At 37.3% G+C, this 18,249-nt stretch overlaps 1 protein-coding gene across 1 annotated transcript in view; it reads right to left on the minus strand.

Moving 5' to 3' along the window:
• LOC103716291 (protein OPAQUE1-like) overlaps positions 1-18,249 on the minus strand; it is a 74,270-nt gene that overhangs the window by 4,778 nt on the left and 51,243 nt on the right. The window contains 9 exon segments of the mRNA XM_026808181.2: positions 4,606-4,743; positions 7,304-7,480; positions 8,832-8,981; positions 9,082-9,252; positions 9,513-9,596; positions 9,691-9,741; positions 9,857-9,968; positions 10,211-10,350; positions 15,770-15,991. Coding sequence (XP_026663982.2) covers positions 4,606-4,743; positions 7,304-7,480; positions 8,832-8,981; positions 9,082-9,252; positions 9,513-9,596; positions 9,691-9,741; positions 9,857-9,968; positions 10,211-10,350; positions 15,770-15,991 — 1,245 coding nt within the window.

Genomic DNA, 18,249 nt, shown 5'->3' on the forward strand with positions numbered 1-18,249 from the left:
AAAGAATGACTGAAACAGGTGTGCTCCCAAGGTATTATGGCAGTAAATTCTACAGTTACTAGTCAAAATATAAAATGATACAATCTTCTCAATTCTAAAGAAGCAAAAAATGTGATAATGATGCTGAGTATCAAATACATATTTGTTAACTAATCAATTGATGTCAAAAGTTTAAGTTGACGGGGAATGGTTCAGCAGTGCATATCAGGCTTAACGAACCTCATCACATGTGGCCTAGACCACACACGTGGAGATAACTGAGTCAAGACAGAGATGAGTCAAGACGACAGTCAAGAATCAAGATAGCAGGGGATAATTAAATAAATAATTGAACTGGAAGGGATTTGAATTCATGACCTCCAGCAACCTGAGCCATGATACCATGCAAACCAATCCATTGATACCAAAAAAAAAAAGAAAACTTAAGTTGACAGGTAATGGGTCAAATATATACAAGCTTAACATGAGTTTTACATTAAAAAAAAGGCTAGCAAGCTCCTCTTTAATCCCACTGCTCCTCCATCCATGGTATGTTGAACTGGCCCGTACCGGACCGGTCCCTGACCGGTCCGGTTCGGCTGTGGAAAACGGTTTCGGCCCCTATGGGGCCGGAACTGAGCAGTTTCCACTGCGTATTAATGCAAACCAGACCGATTCGCACCGGCCTGCATGCAGGAAAGAGCGCCCGCATGCTCGCGCGGTTCCCCGCGCTAGAAACCATGCCCGCGAGCTGCCACGAGCTAGAGGATATTCATGCCACAGAGTGGCATTTGGCATTTAACGTGGGGGGCGCGCCCCCGTGCGCGCTTTTCCTTTCTTCCGGTTTGGTACTCCGAACCGGAACTGTACTGGTCCGATAGGCGACTGGTTTGCCTACCGGTACCGATACGGTGTACCCTGCCTCCATCCACATTCACTTACGAAAAAACCAAGTTTCAACATTTTAGACCTTGCACTCTTCTTAATGTTCCATCTAAATTTAATGTCATTATGCTTTTTTTTGTTTAACCAAAAATTACATTCTGGTTTCTTGTCCATTCTTTAAGCCTAAATACATGAATGCTATCCTCAAAAGACTGAAAAAGATATGCCCTAATAGTATAATAAACATGTTGAAACAATAATGAGAAGCATTTCTAGTAAGCAGATTATTTTGTAATAAACATAATCTGCAGTAAACTTGTAAAATTTCTTATCAAAATTACAAAAATAGAAACTCCAAAAGAGAGTGAAACATTTAATGACAGATCATAAAGAGGTCCAGCGAAAAAAATGACAAAAACAAAATGTAAGCTAGAAATTTTGGAACGGGCTGATATTGTAGAATATTAAAAAAAAAAAAGATACAGAGGCAAAAGAAAAAAAATCTAAATGGTTTCAATCTGTTTTATAAGCTTGGATACCTTAACGCATGGGAACTTTAGAACAACCATAATCCATTGTCTATTCACGAGGATCACCAGATCCTCCATGGACCATGCTGGCCATATTGGGTAAGTCTAGATAGGGTCTGGGAGTAAGATCCATAACATCAGAAGATGAATCATGCATCAAAGCTTCTGAAGGCAGAACTTCTCCGTACAACTTCTAACTAAGAATCTCTTTCTTTTAAAATTGGATAACTTTTTGAGATCTACGAAGTTGCGCCACCTCTAAAGGGTTCTATGCATGCAATAAACAAAGACATACAATAACATTTAGGCTTCCAAGAGGACGGTCAAAGTAAAAGTTTTCTTTTCAAGAAAGACTTTGGTTGGCCATAACTCACAATCTAAAAATAATTAGGTAAAGTAGCTAGAGACAAAGTTAATATGGAAGTCTAGATCTAGCTCCAGGAGGATTTTATATTTTCGTAATTAGTTCCACTAATCATGGCTATGTTGGGCAAGCCATGACCTCTTCCAACTAAAAGAAGATTCTAACCTGAATTTTGAAAGGATGGACCTTACTAGTATAAGTAGAAGGATTGAAATCAATTTTATTATTTAATTAATGAAAGAAAAGGTACCTAGAATCCTACTTTCACAATTCTCTTACTCTTTCTCATTTTTTCAAGTTGAGCTGGTTTAAGAAATTTTTTTTCTTCTCCATGATTAGATCACCATCTCTTTTACTCAGGATTGGCTTCTAAATCCTTATTCACTAATCCTTTCCATCACCTCTTTATGCCACTTCAATTTTTCCAAATCCCTTTTCGCAACTTCGTTAGTTCTCTCCTCTCTCTCTTTCTCCTTCAAAACAACACATTTCCTCATTGGGATCTGCACCATCTAGTTGGTTCTTTATCACGCTTTCCTTAAATAGTGCAACTCCTATGTTTTCTTTAACAAATTCATTCCTCACTCTACTTTTCTAGCAAATAGAGCACACATCCACATAAATATTCTCAACTTTGTTGTACTCAAGGTTTCAAATACCATCAAAAAAGGAAAGCATTTACGGCAAGGATGGCGGAACCGGTATTGGGCACCGTACCACTTGCCTGGCGGGACGAGTCAGTACGGGCCCGTGCCATGCCGTGCCGAGCCCGTACCAATACATCTTCTACGGCGGGGGAGAGAGAGAACGAGAGAGGAAAAGAGAGAGAGATATAGAGCGAGGGAGGGAGGGAGAAGGAGAGGAGGGAAGAGAGAGGCCGGTTGGGGTCGGCCGGCCCCGGCCGATTTCTCTTCCTTCCTCTCCCTCTGTCAGCCCCGATCGGCTTATCTTCCTTCCTCTCCCTCTCCCTCCCCCTCCCCCGCTCTCTCTCCCTTCTTCTTCTCCTTCCTCTCCGGCGAGGAGTCTCGGTTTCAATGGTGGAACCGTCTCAGTTCACCGCCGGTATAGCTCGGGACGCCCCAAACCGGGTAGTTCGGGATGGTTCCGCAGACCTTGATTTATGGCCTATATCATTTCGATGAAGAAACGACACCATACTAGGTGCCGGATGTCAAAACAGGTTCCATTACATATTGGTCCATATATACCATATCGGTTGCATACCGATAATAAAGATGCTCTAGGAATCGGTATGCACCGAAAGGCGGTATCTATCAGTTTGTTATTTGTTTGTGTTTTCTTATATGTTTCGGTCCGTCTCGATGGTATTGGTACCATATTGGTACAATCCAGTTCAAAGCTAGTATGGGGTCTGCTACCAGTTTAAACCTTGGTCATATTCATCTTTATTTGTTTGAGTTATTCATGGAAGTACAGTAAAAGTATTTGTTGTATAATCTGAATCATGATCACATATTTAATGGTAAATAATGATCACATTGCAAGTGTACAAATTCACAAAATGTTAGATGAGAGGGATATAGACTAATACAAAGATAATATATTGTAATACATCACCCAATACCATACTCGATGGGATTTTTGACATGACCTATCAATCTGAAAAGATTTGCAGGAATTACTATTCTGTTAGAGACTAGCAAGCTGTGGTGATGATGCAGTAGATGGTGACACGGTTCCAACAGGAAATGAAAACAAAGTTAACCAATCACAACATGGATGATGATGCTAATATGGAGGTTTTTGATCAAAGACAGGCACATACCTGTAAATGGGGTGGCCTTGGTTAAGACTAATACAAATAATTAGGACCCCAAGGAACAGCATGAAAAGAATAGACCAAACCATTTTCTATAACTTTCAAGAAAAGTACTGCTAGGAAAACCATTTTCTAGTAATCAAATATGTAGCAACTCATGTGGCACAACCTTTTTCATCATCCTAACATCTTCAATGCACACAAATAATGATGATTTGAACAGATGGGAGGGTATGAAAAAACATTCTTTGATAGCCATGAAAAGATATCAAGCACATGGACCAAACTCATATTGCATCCATCAGACTTGCTGGCATTTAAATTCCTAAACAAATTAATAGAAAGATATCATAAGAACCAAATTCGGGCAAACTCTGAGCTAAGCCAAATGGACAGAGGACCAGCAGTTTAGCTAAAAGATGAATCAACAAATTGCCAGCAATAGGAAAGCTGAACTACCATGACCTAAACATAACGGTCTTTACCTTGACTTGTTAAGCATTGTATTCTTTCACATATCTAAGCTAAGGAATTAAAACAGGACACCATTATTATCCAAAATATAGCTGACATCAAAATTACATATAAGGCATGACAACAGAAGTATCAATCATGTATTCCCAACAAAGGAATGCATGGAATAATACAGCATAAAGTTAAAAAGCAAAAGAAGTTCACACAAATTTTAACTTCAGCAGAAATGATCATCTACTTAAATATAGTGTATAGTCTCTCACATAAAGCTATTGGAAGCTTTTGGTTTTGCAATAAAGCAGGGCATAAAGCTTGGCATAAGCCTTACGCCTGCCAAACAGCCTTTAAAGAACATGACTATTCCAACTCCCGAGACCAAGCTACTATAAGCTGTTCCTAGCATAAAGCCATCATTTATGTCTGCTTCCACTTTATACAGACAAGCACACATTGTCGAAAGTTATTTCAGAATTTGTAGCCAAAAAAGTATAGGAATAACTTGCGCATAACTTTTCCTGTTATACTTTTTCTTATTCCCAAACCAAATGCAGCCATCGAGAAATAAAAGAAAGAAAAAGAAAAAGAAATCTCACATAGTTTTTATGCAATCGGTCCATAAAAGAATCCAAAAATTTGATGATGCGATCCCAATGACTGCTCATTGGCTGCTGAACAGTACCATCAGGTGATTTAGATCTCCTTCCGCTTGCTGCTCGAGTAGATTTAGGTGCCTTCATATGACAAATTGGTGAAACTTAAAAGTGAAAAATTGAAGGTGAATATAGCACATGCTTGGTAAATAATTTTAAATAGAAATGAACATATATCTCATTATGCTAAAACTTATAAGATCTGATGTGATTTTGTGCACACACAAATACATATATAATTTATCCATAAAAATATCAAGATATCAGAGAACATAACAAATGCATGTGTATACTATTTGTGAAAAAGGTTGTTACTCTCTAATAATTTTCACAGAGCACAATGATTATTGGATAATTCTGATTAAGGATTGAGGTATTGCACGCCAATGCCATGATGGGCTTGCATTGGCAGGATATGTATCATGCCATGTGATGTTGTGCCAATGCTTGGCATCCATTGGCACATAGACGTGCCAACCACTGGCATATAAATGTGCCAAGCACTAGCACACAGCAATACCGTGCCAATAAGATACCAGCAGAGTACATACCATTTTGACCTAATTTCAGCATATGGTTCTGATACTTGCACCTTTCAACGTATACTGCAATAAATTAATATTCTAAAGAATCTAAACAAAAAAAATGAAGAGCATAACCAACTGAGAATTCAAATTTTAAAATAAGGACCTTCTACGGTTTGGGGTACATATGATCGTGCCATCTCAACTGGCATGCAATCTTTTGAAATATTTTAGTCCAACATCTAACATTCTACTTATGTACTCAATTTCTAGCTGTCTTTCAAGTTCTACCCAAGGTCTCACTCTCACGTATGATCCATGCCAGCTTGCATGTACCAAGCTAAGCTAGTACACGCAGCTAGCATGGGTCACCATGGCTTGCCACAAGACCTACTAATTTATTTTTAGTGAAATCTACTAAAACTTTTCATTTTTAATTTCAGAAAAGCATAGCAAGGGTGATAATGTAGCAAAACATGTGGCATACTAGCTAGTGGTTGGCATGCCCACCAGCACTAGCACTAGAATTCTTGGTCCTACCACACCTCAACCTCAACACTCTATTAGAAACATCCTTGGAAACAGAAAGACCGTGGTCATGTTTGACCATAGGAAGAATGTGACAAAAGTAATAAACCTAGTTACCATAGCTTGGCTGTGGAAGGAAAAAGAAATAGGGCAATAATATTAGCAATAGTCCTCTGACTCCTTTCACATTCCTAAGAATGTTTTAGAAAAGATAAGTAAGGTTTGAAAGTAGCTCACTATCAACAGAATCAAACTTTACAAGAAGCTCCATTTGTTTATCAAGAATCAATTGGTCACACATGTTAATTAAAATTGAGGTCCACTTCTATTATAATTCTAAGAATCTTTGGGGAGAAAAGGCAACTTCAACGTTCAATAAGCAGCAGAAAAGGGCCATTATCTTTCATCTCGAGCATGAAGTAAATCTCGCTCCATATGATTATTGACTGAAGCATCATGAGAACTATCAGTGTTATGTTATAAAAGTGAGTAATTTGTTGGGCATGCCTGGTTCTCTCATGTAGTATGTGCTATACACCCATATAATGCACAAGACAAACTATTTTAAGATGTGTAAATTATCAGTACTTTATAATTTTAGATTTTCAATTTCTATTTGTATGTTGGAACCAAGGCATAACTAGGGTTGGCGGAACTGTCCCGAACTGGGCGGTACCATTCATACCGAGCCGTCCCGACGGCCAACCGGGATGGTTCCGGCAACGGAAATGAAACCTGTTGCTAGAGGGGGAGAAGGAGAAGGAAAGAGAGGAAAAGAGAGAGCGAACAGGGAAGGGGGGGCGAGGGAGGCCGGCAGAGGCCGGTGAACAAATTTCTAGAGAATCAGATGTCACACAAACAGCCATTCATAAAATCTGCCCAATCCTTTCACGGATCCTTCTCAACTTTGACTTGTGCTCTCTCTAACTAATCTCATATTTGATTTGAGGAGGATTGAGTAATGATGATAGGATTTTGTTGCATGAACAAATTCCTAACATTTTATTTTTGAACAAAAAGACTTGTTACTTAGCTTTCATCCAAGCACACCCTAAGCCATTTTGCTTCAGAAAAAGGAAAAAGTGGAATAGGAACAACTATTTCTTTTTCTGTTTGGTTGACTTTTATATTCCTGGATGGAATAACTCTATGATTGAGGGTATTTTTGCTCGTATGGCAAATAAGGAATAAGGGGACCTTATTCCAGGAAAAAGGTTATTCCATCCACCTGGAGTGGTTACTCCAAGAATAAGCACAGAATAACTGTTTCTCCCTTATTTCGGCTTTTCCTAAACCAGGTTGGAAGAAATGAAGCTTTAACAGGTCTGATCCTGATTTATTCCTAATATAGACACAACCTAATTGACCAAAGATAACAACTAACACATATGAATGCAAAATTACTCTTCAAAACATAGTAAATTGGTTCGTAATGAAGATAGTGAATTTTAAATATTAAAACAATATGTTAAGATAATTTTAAGGCATATTATCATGATATTTTTTTGATAACCAAATTTAAGGAATAAACCCTAAAAAACAACATTATCAAAGTGCATAAAGAAAGCTACTTTTGTTGTCAAGTTGACCTGAATGCAAAGACTTAGAAGTGGTGATATCTCTTTCTTTAAATTATCCCGAATCAATCCAAATATCTTCTCCAAGCAGGCCGTCAATTGCTGCTTAAATAGCATAGCTGGATATCGAGCATCTACACGTGACCAGCTCTCTTCTAGCCCAATAAGCTTTGTAGGAGACTTTACACCCTAGAATAATCAGATCAATGTAAATCAACATGCAATATAAGAAATGACTAAAAAATGAAATTGAAGTCATGTATTTAATTTAAATTTAGTAGGTGTAAGGCATCAATATGTGTCGTCATCTCTTCCAGGCCTAATAATATCTATTTACTAAGCCAGAAAGGATAAGCATGGCAACTATCAACTACTTCTAACCATAATATGTAAAAAGCATTATCTGAGTTCAGCATTGCTGGCTATAGTTATTCAATGTTTAAGTTCAACCAAATCTTCAAATCATCGATCCAAAGTGATCTGTTTTCTTTCCATTTTTCACAAGATTATTTAGCAGCAGCCTGGATATGTCCCTGCCAGGGGAGAGAGGGAGGGGGGTTGCAAAATCCAACCCACACCCACCAACCTGCCTGAACCCACCTGGAACAAATGGGTTCTAGTGGCATTTTTCAAAAGTCGGCTTGCTTTCATGTCAATCCAATTATAAGTATGTGGGTTCAGGTTTAGCCCCCTCGACCTGATGGGTCATCATTAGATGAACCAACCAAGAACCTCTTTAAATATGATTATTTATCGATAATATTATGCTTTCTTTATCTTAGCATAATTTTCATTTGTCATGCAGAAAATATTTTTTTCATTTTATTATTTGCCATGCGGTGTGTTATTCTTATTGTTGCATTTTAGTTAGTTTTATCTTTAGTTAGTTTATGAATTTCATATATATTTCATATATCTTAAATTCCTAAACTAATTGTGATTCAATATTATATTTGAAGTTAAATTAGATTTTTTTTATTTGATATCTTCACATGCCATGATTTGTTTTTACTTTTTTACTTATATGAATGATTGAAGTGAGAACTTAAATGGGTTGATGGGTGGGTATGGGTTTATGTAAAATAAATGGGTTGTGCATGAATTTACATATTCCATCCTGATTATAAATGGGTCAGGTATGAGTTGAGTGATTTCAACACAATTCTATCTCGATCTGACCCGGACCAACCCAAAACTGACCTATTGCCACACCTACTTCCCAACTGCTCTATCTAAAAAGCAACCTTTTCTAGTCAGATAAATGGCGTACTAAGAGCTTGAAACTCAACTAATTATTTGAATATGAGTGATTCTTACTGTGTCAGAAAATCCAGATGATCCTAAGATTATTAAAGGTCATTCAACAAAAATATAGATCCTGAATGCAGTATGACCAATTGGTAAAATGTTAGACCAAGCTAATATTTATAAACAGGCAGATATAGATGTAGCACAGAAACATAGCAACTCGTCTTCAAAAAAATTTACTACAAATTGTCCACATAAGACAAGCCAAGCAACTTGGAAGGCACTAACTCACTTGTGTCATCCTTCCACTCAACGCGAAAGACCCAGTAGAACATCTAGGTGTTGTAAGATATCCATTTGATCGTAGATTTCTCTGCAGGAGGCATAAAAGTGCAGAAGCATTGGACAGCCAATACGGCAAGACATCATTCTCATTGTCCACCTGAAACAATTTTAACATATGGGAATAGAAGCATTCTCAAAGGAAAAAAATTGAAGTTTGTGAATTATGAAAGGATATGAATTATGAAATGGTTATCAACCTTGATAACATTATTAACTGCCTCAATTATGTAGTCGAAAATTGTTGTCCTCTCAGCCTCAAAAACTCGCCAATGGACTAAGCATTTATATATGATACAAGCTGCAACTGGCTTACCATCCTTAAACCCCAAATCTTCCTTTATGCACCTCAGAAGTAGTTCGTGATACTCCTGCATAAGATTTCACTCAGATCCCAAAAGGCTGAACTCATGTACAAGGGGATGCAGAAGAGAAAAAAGGGGTCAAAGAAGAATGAAGAAAAAACATGACAGTGAAGAATGGCATAAAACTCAAAATGTCAGTAGAAATCCCTATGAAGTATCAACTGCCTTTTTGGCAACAATATGGTCAAAGTGTGCTGAAAACAAGAAAATAACAGCAAGTTCTAGTTGCAAACCACCAAAAAAAGAAAAAAAATCCAAACATTAACCTCATGTCTCTCAGTCATCCTTGATCTTCGTGAGTCCATTAAGCTGTGAGGAAATGGAAAAAGATTTGCAGGTGGCGGAGTTTCCTATAAAAATTGAAAAAACAAATAATTAGAACAAGTTATTCACATGATTTCAATTTCTTAATTTAAAAAGAAAATCTGCATGGGATTTTCTTACAAATACAGGTTTCTGGTTGATATTGGAAAGCACGGATGCCACAGAATAGTTCTGCTTTAGCCAAAAAACACCACCTTAAGCCATGCTTTGATTAACTGATGTCTATTCAAAATATCATGAACAAGCAGAATTTCGGATATTAAAAAGTTAATTAAAGGAGTAAAACCTCAGTAAAAGGTTTTAGAACCCCAACTAGGTTCTTCCTGGGAGATAAGCTTAATGCTTTTTGCCTCAGAAAGTGATTCTCATCTTCTAAGTTTGCAAGCTTCTCCTCCAAGCTGACACACATCACCAAAGGAATGCAAACATTAGCCTAGAAAATAAAATTTGAACAAACAAGGATAAGCAGAATAATGCAATTAGTGTAAATCAGAAAAATGTTATGTAAAAACAACATTGCCACAGGTTATTTGTCAAAATCAGAAAAAGAAATTTTTGAAAATTTGACATGTTTGGCAAGTTAGCTCTATTCATTATCATGAACCTAGTAAATAGTGTCTTTCTAATGATAATATAATACTTATGCACGTTCTGACGAAGTTGCAAATATTTTGATTCCACATCCTGCAATTTATCCAAAGTATCATGACTGCATTCTCGAGCTTTCAGAAGCTCTTGCTCCATTTCCAAGTTCTTTTTTGTCAGAGATTCCAGTGAACTCTGCGGAAAAACACCAAAGTTTCATTATTTGACTTTTCTATAATCAGTTAGGCTAGCAATTAATAATAGCCGTGACTCAGATTGCACAACCTACTTCCCCAGATTCAGTATCACAAAAGAAAGACAATAATACAACTTCTATTACGAGAATGGCTCATTCCAGTGAATCCATGGCCCCCATAACAAGCTACTGATGTTGATTAGGCACAACATGCAGATGTCCTTGAGATAGTAATTCTTAGATTAAACAAATTCATGCATATCAATATAGGAAAAAGAAAAGACAATTTTGCGACATTAGGTAAAAGGGATGCAAAATATTATATAAGAGACATTACGACAAACTGTTAATTGATTATATATGGATGCTGATTTATGAAATGCACACATTGAGCTATACCAGTTCCAATTTCCAATCAATGTAATTCTACTATGAAGAAAATGAAAGTTATGAACCTATGGCGGATGGCCAATGAACTGAACTGGTTCTTCAAGAGACTTGTATCCATAGTTAATACTAAAATTTATATTGGCAAATGGCAATACATATTATGAAGGCTGCATGTATGATACATAGTTTACATACCACTCTCCTTTTCGCTTTTTAACCTTTTCTTTGTCATTTAATTCTTAGATCTTCGGGGGCCATTATAATAGATCATAGCAAGAAGAATCTTATTTTCAATTCTTGCCAACATATCACATGACTAGATATTATTGATATTATTGGACATGTCTTGTAATATTTCAAAAAAAAAAGATTTTTTATCTGATAGATATCACATTCAGTGATTGCTCTCAATCTGAAAAAGAGAATAACTTCAGATAGAGAACAGATGTACGATCTGAACCTAGGTAGCTGGGATCTGCCACTTATGTTGCTGCATGTGCTTCAAAAACTCTCCCACACCCCAAGTTTGCTCCCCCACTTTCTCCCTGTTCACTTAACTAAGATCTAAACCAATAAGTATGGCTTCTCAGTTTTTTTGTGGTGGTATCTAACATAAAACAACACAAGAACTATGAAGATTTTCTACCAATAGATTCGCGATGACATGCTTAAATTTAAACCAAGAATGAAGTCATTTATGTCTTGGTTGTTAAGCCTTATCCCATCTACAGGTCAGAAATATGGTTTAGGCTACGATCCGTCAACATATGAGATTTTGTCTTGATCATCAAGACTTGTCCCATTTGTACAGGCTTGGTCTATGTAACAAGCTATGATTCATCAAAATTTGAGTACATTTTATGATCAACACTTAAGCTAAAGCCAACCCTCTAATGGAGGGCATGCCGTAAAAACTGAAGGGCTAATATGTCGGTAAGGAAACAAAAATAGATAAATAGTTTAGGCTCATGCAACCATGAAGAAGTCCATTAAGGTTCCCAAACACTTGGAACACGCCTAGATAAAGAGGTCGAAGGCAAGACTTCTAATATGAAGTTCATAAATGGAATAATTCATGTGGATAAACAGAAACCATGAAAAAAATAGATTGAAGTCTACATAAATCTTTCAATTTTTGATGTGTTACTAAGTTATGGGTTGTCTAACAATTTCGGATATAAATATTGAATTTTGACAGTTGGCACATGGAATGCACATGTGAGAAGTTAAGGATGGCTGTGAGTTCCCATAATCACATTTTCCGTTATTTATGCAACTTCATAAATGCACCAATATCTGGAACATGCATTTCTCTTGTTACTCTCCCTTAAAGAACTGAACTAAGTGTATATTAAAGATGGGACTATCTTTAGAGGTGTGGAGAGTGGTGGGAAGTGCTGAGAGATGATTGATTTCTTACATATATACTAAAACAAAATGATGTCCTACATATAGTGAAGCCAGACTTGAAAGCTTTTACAGTAAATAATAGAAGAAGTATGGAATATTTTAACAAACAGAGAATAACCAACTTATACACCAAGTACATGGTAGGCCATCTAAAAAGATAATCAACAATTTTCATCATGTTCCAGTTCTACAATAACTAAATTGTTTACAAGACTTATCACCCAAGTATTAGGGTATGAGCAATTTTCAGCATCAGGAACAATATATTTACCTTGAACAAATTTTTGGAACTATTTAAATCATTTGTATGCATGTATGTGTACACATGGGTCATGAATGGTTGCCTTAACAAACTCATGATTTTATATATCAAATAGAATAACAAGTCCTTAACGAGATGATATTTTCTCTTCCATATACAATTGGATGTAGTTTTTTCTTAACATGAGATGCTTCATTCTCATTTACTTACTTTCAGCAATTAATGGAGAAATAAGATTCAATTCTACATTCATGAAACCAACCACAGATATGCATGAAGTTGGAATACCTAATTTATACAATTGCCAATTATGGACATTGTCCATCTTACCCCAAGATGGAGGTGACTTTTCTCAATTGGAGTAGAGACTCCATATCAACACATGACTTGGTTCTATGATACTTGGACAACACCTTACCTTAAACCGTGCTGACATGAGAAAACACAAGTATAGCTGCAAGTTCTGAATCAGCAGGTCAACCAACCTTCATACACAGCTCCAAGAGAGATCAAGAAGTAGAGATGGAGAAGGTGAGAGAATGCAGTTGGATGTCCAGAAATTACAGAGAGGACTGTTGAAAGGAGGTATAGGACACCTATTTGGGATGAGTTTGGTTGGTGGTTGGCTAAATTAGCCAGCTAGATTCTACTTTATTCTATTGTTTTTTAACTCCTCACACTCTAAAGCTTTCTTCCATAAATTAACTTAGCATTTAGTCTAGTTCTTTTTCCATCAACCAATACTATATAGTCTGCAAATAATATACACCATGATCAATCTTTCCAAAACTTAGCATTAAGTTCATTTATAATTAGTGTAACTATATGGGCTTAGTATTGTTATCTGATGCAAGACTATTGTGATTGGAGATACACTTGTTAAACTTATTGTTACTGGTACACCTTTTGAGGATGATAGTGTTATTTTGATGATTAACACAACCATTGAGTAAATATCTAATTAAATACTACAAGTTAACATGATACATCATTACTGAATTCGACACTCTCGATATATTAGAAGAATGAGATCAAGATGTCTTTCAATGATTAATAATAAGATAAAATTTGCAATAGAAAAGGGATAGTGAATTCTAAATTCTAATTCAGCAAAATTTCAAGTGAAACGTACTCGTAAGGGCACAATAGTAGTTTTCATTGTTAAGAGTATGTAGCACTACCATGGCATACATTCAAAATTGCTTGAAGTATATTTCATTGATTGTATGGATGAGAATAACCTTAAGATGCAGCAAAGTGTGGAATGAGTCGACCCCAACAAAGGTGGAGTCGACCCTGGCACATCATGGAACCATCAGGCACACCTCTGCGAAAATGGCACGGATGAACAGTAGTGGAGTCGATCCCAAGTATGGTTGAGTCGACCCCAGCTTCAAGCCTCAAGAAAACAAGTCTCTGGAATTTACTGAGAGGACCGACCCCAGGAATGCTTGAGCCGACCCCAGGAATGCTTGAGTCGACCCCAATGGAGTCGACCCCAACTGAACATGAGTCGACCCCAAGGCTATGTCGTTCAAAACTGTCTCTGGAATCCCTGAGAGGGTCGACTCCAATGGAACTTGAGTCAACCCCACTGTAGCTTGAGTCGACCCCAAAAAGAGTTGAGTCGACCCCAGTGAAAAACAGCTGAAATACAAGGTTCTGTGATCCCTGAGAGAGTCGACCCCACTGTAGCAGGAGTCGACCCCAGTGAAAGTTGGGTCGACCCCACTGAAAGTTGAATCGACCCCAAGTCTGATGAACAGTGGTTTGAGTCGACTCCAGGAAAGTTTGGGTTGACTCCAGCACAGGCAGAAGCATAACGGCTAGTTCTGCAGAAGTACTTTTTGACCTCCCAACGGCTAGTAACGGATAGTTTTTCAAATCTAACCAATGGGGAATAGTTTTTCAAATCTAACCAATGGGGAGTAACCTAAACATGTGGGAAAGTATTTATAATGACACTATTCATCAGAGCAAAGCATTCTTTTGCAATAGATCAAAGCTTACCCAAGAAAGATATAAGCCCTAATTTTCTTCATCGAGGTGCTTCATTCTAGAGTCAAAAGGAAGTGGTTGAGCAGATCAAAAAGAGGCATTAAAAGCTCCACCAACCCTTAAGGAGTGAAGCATTCCTTGACAAAGAAGAGAAGAGCCATATCAAAGCGATAACTATATTCTAACTCTTCTTTATAGCTTATATTTGTTATATCTGCTCATCTAGGAGTTTAAACCTTCTTCTTCTTCTTAACAATCTTGTAAGGTTTGTTGGTGAGCCCGTAAAACCAACGGTGTAGGTTTGTTGGTGAACCCGTAAAACCAACGGTGAAGGTTTGTTGGTGAGCTCGTAAAACTAACATAGGTTTTTGGTGATCTCGGAAAACCAAGTGTAAAGGTTTTTGGATTGTGAGCCCAGAAAACAATCCAACTGTAATCCGCGGGATTATAGTGAATTCCCAAGGGGTCGCTTGGGAAGTGGACGTAGGTGCATAGAAGAGCACCAAACCACTATACTTCTTGTTGTTTGTATTGTGTATTGTTCTAAGTTCACTATTTGTAGTTAATCTATATTAACCAAATCACTCACTCATCAATTAGCATTATTAAGGAATCGAAAATAAAAAAAAACCAATTCACCCCCCCCCCCCCTCTTGGCTTGTCACCTTGGGCAACACCTTTCCTTCTTTTTTGCTTTTCTGGAATGATATATCCTTCCTTCTTAAAGCCTGCCAAATTACCTAAACATAATTATAAGCTTTATCAAAGTCAATAAGAACCACATATAGACTTTTTTTTGCTTTTCACGATATGTTTCTATCAATTGCCACAACAAGATAGATTTGTGGCATAGATCCAAATTAGTTTTTTTTCAAGATTGTTGTCATTTTTCTTAATCTTTTTGCAATTACTCTTATAATTTTGTAGAGACCAACAATGGTTAATGTCTTAATGATAATTAAAATTATAACAATACAGTTATTCTAGTCCTAACCTTATGTGTCAATATCTACATTAGCAATTTTCTTGGAATAGCAAATTTGCAACTGAAATATTATTAGGATAAGAGAATTGAGTATTAGATATAGCGAGAAACAGTTAGGATGGACAGAAATTAACCATGGATAAAGTAATCGATATTACTTTTGATGGACTTTAGAGTGTATTTTTGCACTCGCAAATTGTTATTATAGAATATCTGGCTCACCCCACCCGACAAAAAAAAAAAATAATATGGCTGTAAGTATGTAACTATCTTACTGTTATAGTAGTTCTGAAAAGACAGATAAAAATAGTCCACTACCAGTCAATGTAAGATGTCTATTGTACCAAATCCACAAGTTAAATATCTGCCACACCTTCAATAAGAAGTTCTCCTTGTTCAGTTCTGCCATTTCAACAAGACTACTCCTTGTAGTTTCTTGATCCTTCATTGACAACTCCAACTGAATTTGAAGCGAGGAACTTTTATCGCGCTCACTAATAGTGGCCAATTTGGCCACTTCCAACTCAGCGTTCAATGACTCCAAAGCTTTCTGAAGCTTTGAAATTTCTGCTGCCTTTGAATCTTCAGCAGCTACCTGCATTCCAAATTTCATATCATAAGTAACTAAATTACTAAGAATAAAGCTGCATTTTGAATTTAAACAGGTATATCTGCAAGAACTACACAAAAGTGAGAGGGGTACTTGAAGTAAAATAATAAATTACATCCATCTATTTGGACAAATAATTTGGGGTACCGAATCTTAAGACCTATAGAACATTATCAATGAGTGAACTTTTAGCTTTCACAGATGTTTAGTAAGTCATGCTTTGGACGTATAGTAAGTCTGTAATTTACGATTATTTGTGTACTTGACTGAACCATTTCTGTAGTGGTTTCCCATGTCAAACTTGTACATTTATACATAGGAATTCGAAAAAATGGTGAATGGTTCTTCTCCTATTTGTTTTTTCCCTCTCTTCCTCCAACTTGATGAGTGCCATATTTTTTGATCAGAATTGCTCTACCGGTCTACCCCAATGTACCATTCACCATTCTGCTGAATAGCATGGTCTAATTGCTACTGTTCTAACAAGCAGATAATATCAATTTGATATTATCTACTTTGAGAGAGACCAATCTGAATTTTTCATATAGGTTCACTTCCATCTTGATGCTGAACTCTGCGAAACTCTGCACGTCACTGATCTATGCTGTCCAAGTATGACAAGCACCAGTTCCACCATGGATTACCATCAGGTCTCATGCTAATAGGCTTAATAACAACCAAAAACCATCATCCATCCAGCTATTGTCACCAATAGCAGCAACAGTTCCTTGCAAATGTCTGTCATATCGTTTCACCTTCAAATCATTGTTGAAAGAAAATGCTTCTGAAGTTAGGTTGATAGAGCAGAACCATATATGGTTCGCCATACCACCACAAATTGGGACCGTACCGCCCCGAACTGTGACTGTACCAAGGGTGAAGAGAGGGAGGCACGGGTCCACCCCTCGGTTCGAAAAATCAGACAAGGAACGAGGAGAGGGAGAAAGAGAGAGAAAGAGGGGGGAGGAGGGAGAGGGAGGAAGGGAAGAGAGAGAGGGAAAGGGAGGAGGAGATAGAGAGAGGCTGAGAGAGAGGGAGGGAGGCAGGAAAAGAGGGAGCTTGCCAAGGGCTCTCCCATTTTGAAACAAAATAGGGGAGCCTCGTCGGCTTTCCCTCCCTCTCTCTTAGCCTCTCTTTCTCCCCCTCCTTCCAAGGGAACCTTGTTGGCCTCCTTACCTCTCTCTCAGCCTCTCTTTTTCTCCCCCTCCCTCTCCGTCTCTCCCTCTACCTCTCCCACCCCCCTCTCTTTCTTTTCCTTTCTCTCCTTCTCCCTCTCCCCTTCCCTTCTGGCTCTCTCTTTGTCGGTACATGCTGGAACAACACCATACCATTGAAAAACTGGTACGGATCCCGGTACTGGTACAACCAACCTTAGAACCATATAGTTGGATCCTATAAATGCGAAGGAGGTTCAACAGTGGAGAGTTTTATAAACTAATATTATTACCTGAATTCCAATTATTGCACATAACGATATTGAAATTGCATTAAGATTTAAGATGTATCCATACAACATAGAAAATCTTGGAATATCTTTAAAAGTATATTTGGGTGAGTATTCTATAAGATAATGAGAATTTCAAAGCTCCCAAAGATTTTCTGGTTTGGAGACTCGTAATCTTGAAAGACATCAGTGAAAAATGTTGAATGGAAAATTGAAGAGGATAACTGATGCGAGAAAATGCAATCTTCAATGAGAAATCCCAAGTATGAAATTATTCACTCAAATGCATCAAACAAAGAAACATTATTAGACATAGAATCAGTTCTTCTCTATGAGGAAGCAAGAATTTCAATTGAAGCAAATCGTGGAGGAAAAGGAGGCAAGATATATTCACTAAACCCAACATTCTTTGATTAACCCTTCCTTCAATTCTCGAAGCTTCATCATCTTGTGATAGGCATCAATAGGTGCACCGCACACATATCCAATGGGCTCACCTAAGAGCTTTGGTAAACAACATACTGTTATTGAACCTTCAAATGGTTAAACTTTTTCTTGTAAAATGGGCTTTCAGATAGTGTTTAAATGTGTCCCAACTCCCAACACCTAGATAAATTACATTAAGGACTCGTTTGGTTCGCGAGAAAAGGAGGAAAAGTGTGGTCAACAGGAAAACAAAGAAATACCTCTTAATTGGTTGGAGTTTTCAAAGGAGACATGAGAAAGCTACTTTCCCACTGGTTGGGAATTGGGGTCCCCTTTTTTTTTTTCTAAGTCATCAAAATCCAGGGGTAAGAAC

The sequence above is a fragment of the Phoenix dactylifera genome, chromosome 15 (assembly GCF_009389715.1).
Source record: "Phoenix dactylifera cultivar Barhee BC4 chromosome 15, palm_55x_up_171113_PBpolish2nd_filt_p, whole genome shotgun sequence".
NCBI lineage: Eukaryota > Viridiplantae > Streptophyta > Magnoliopsida > Arecales > Arecaceae > Phoenix > Phoenix dactylifera.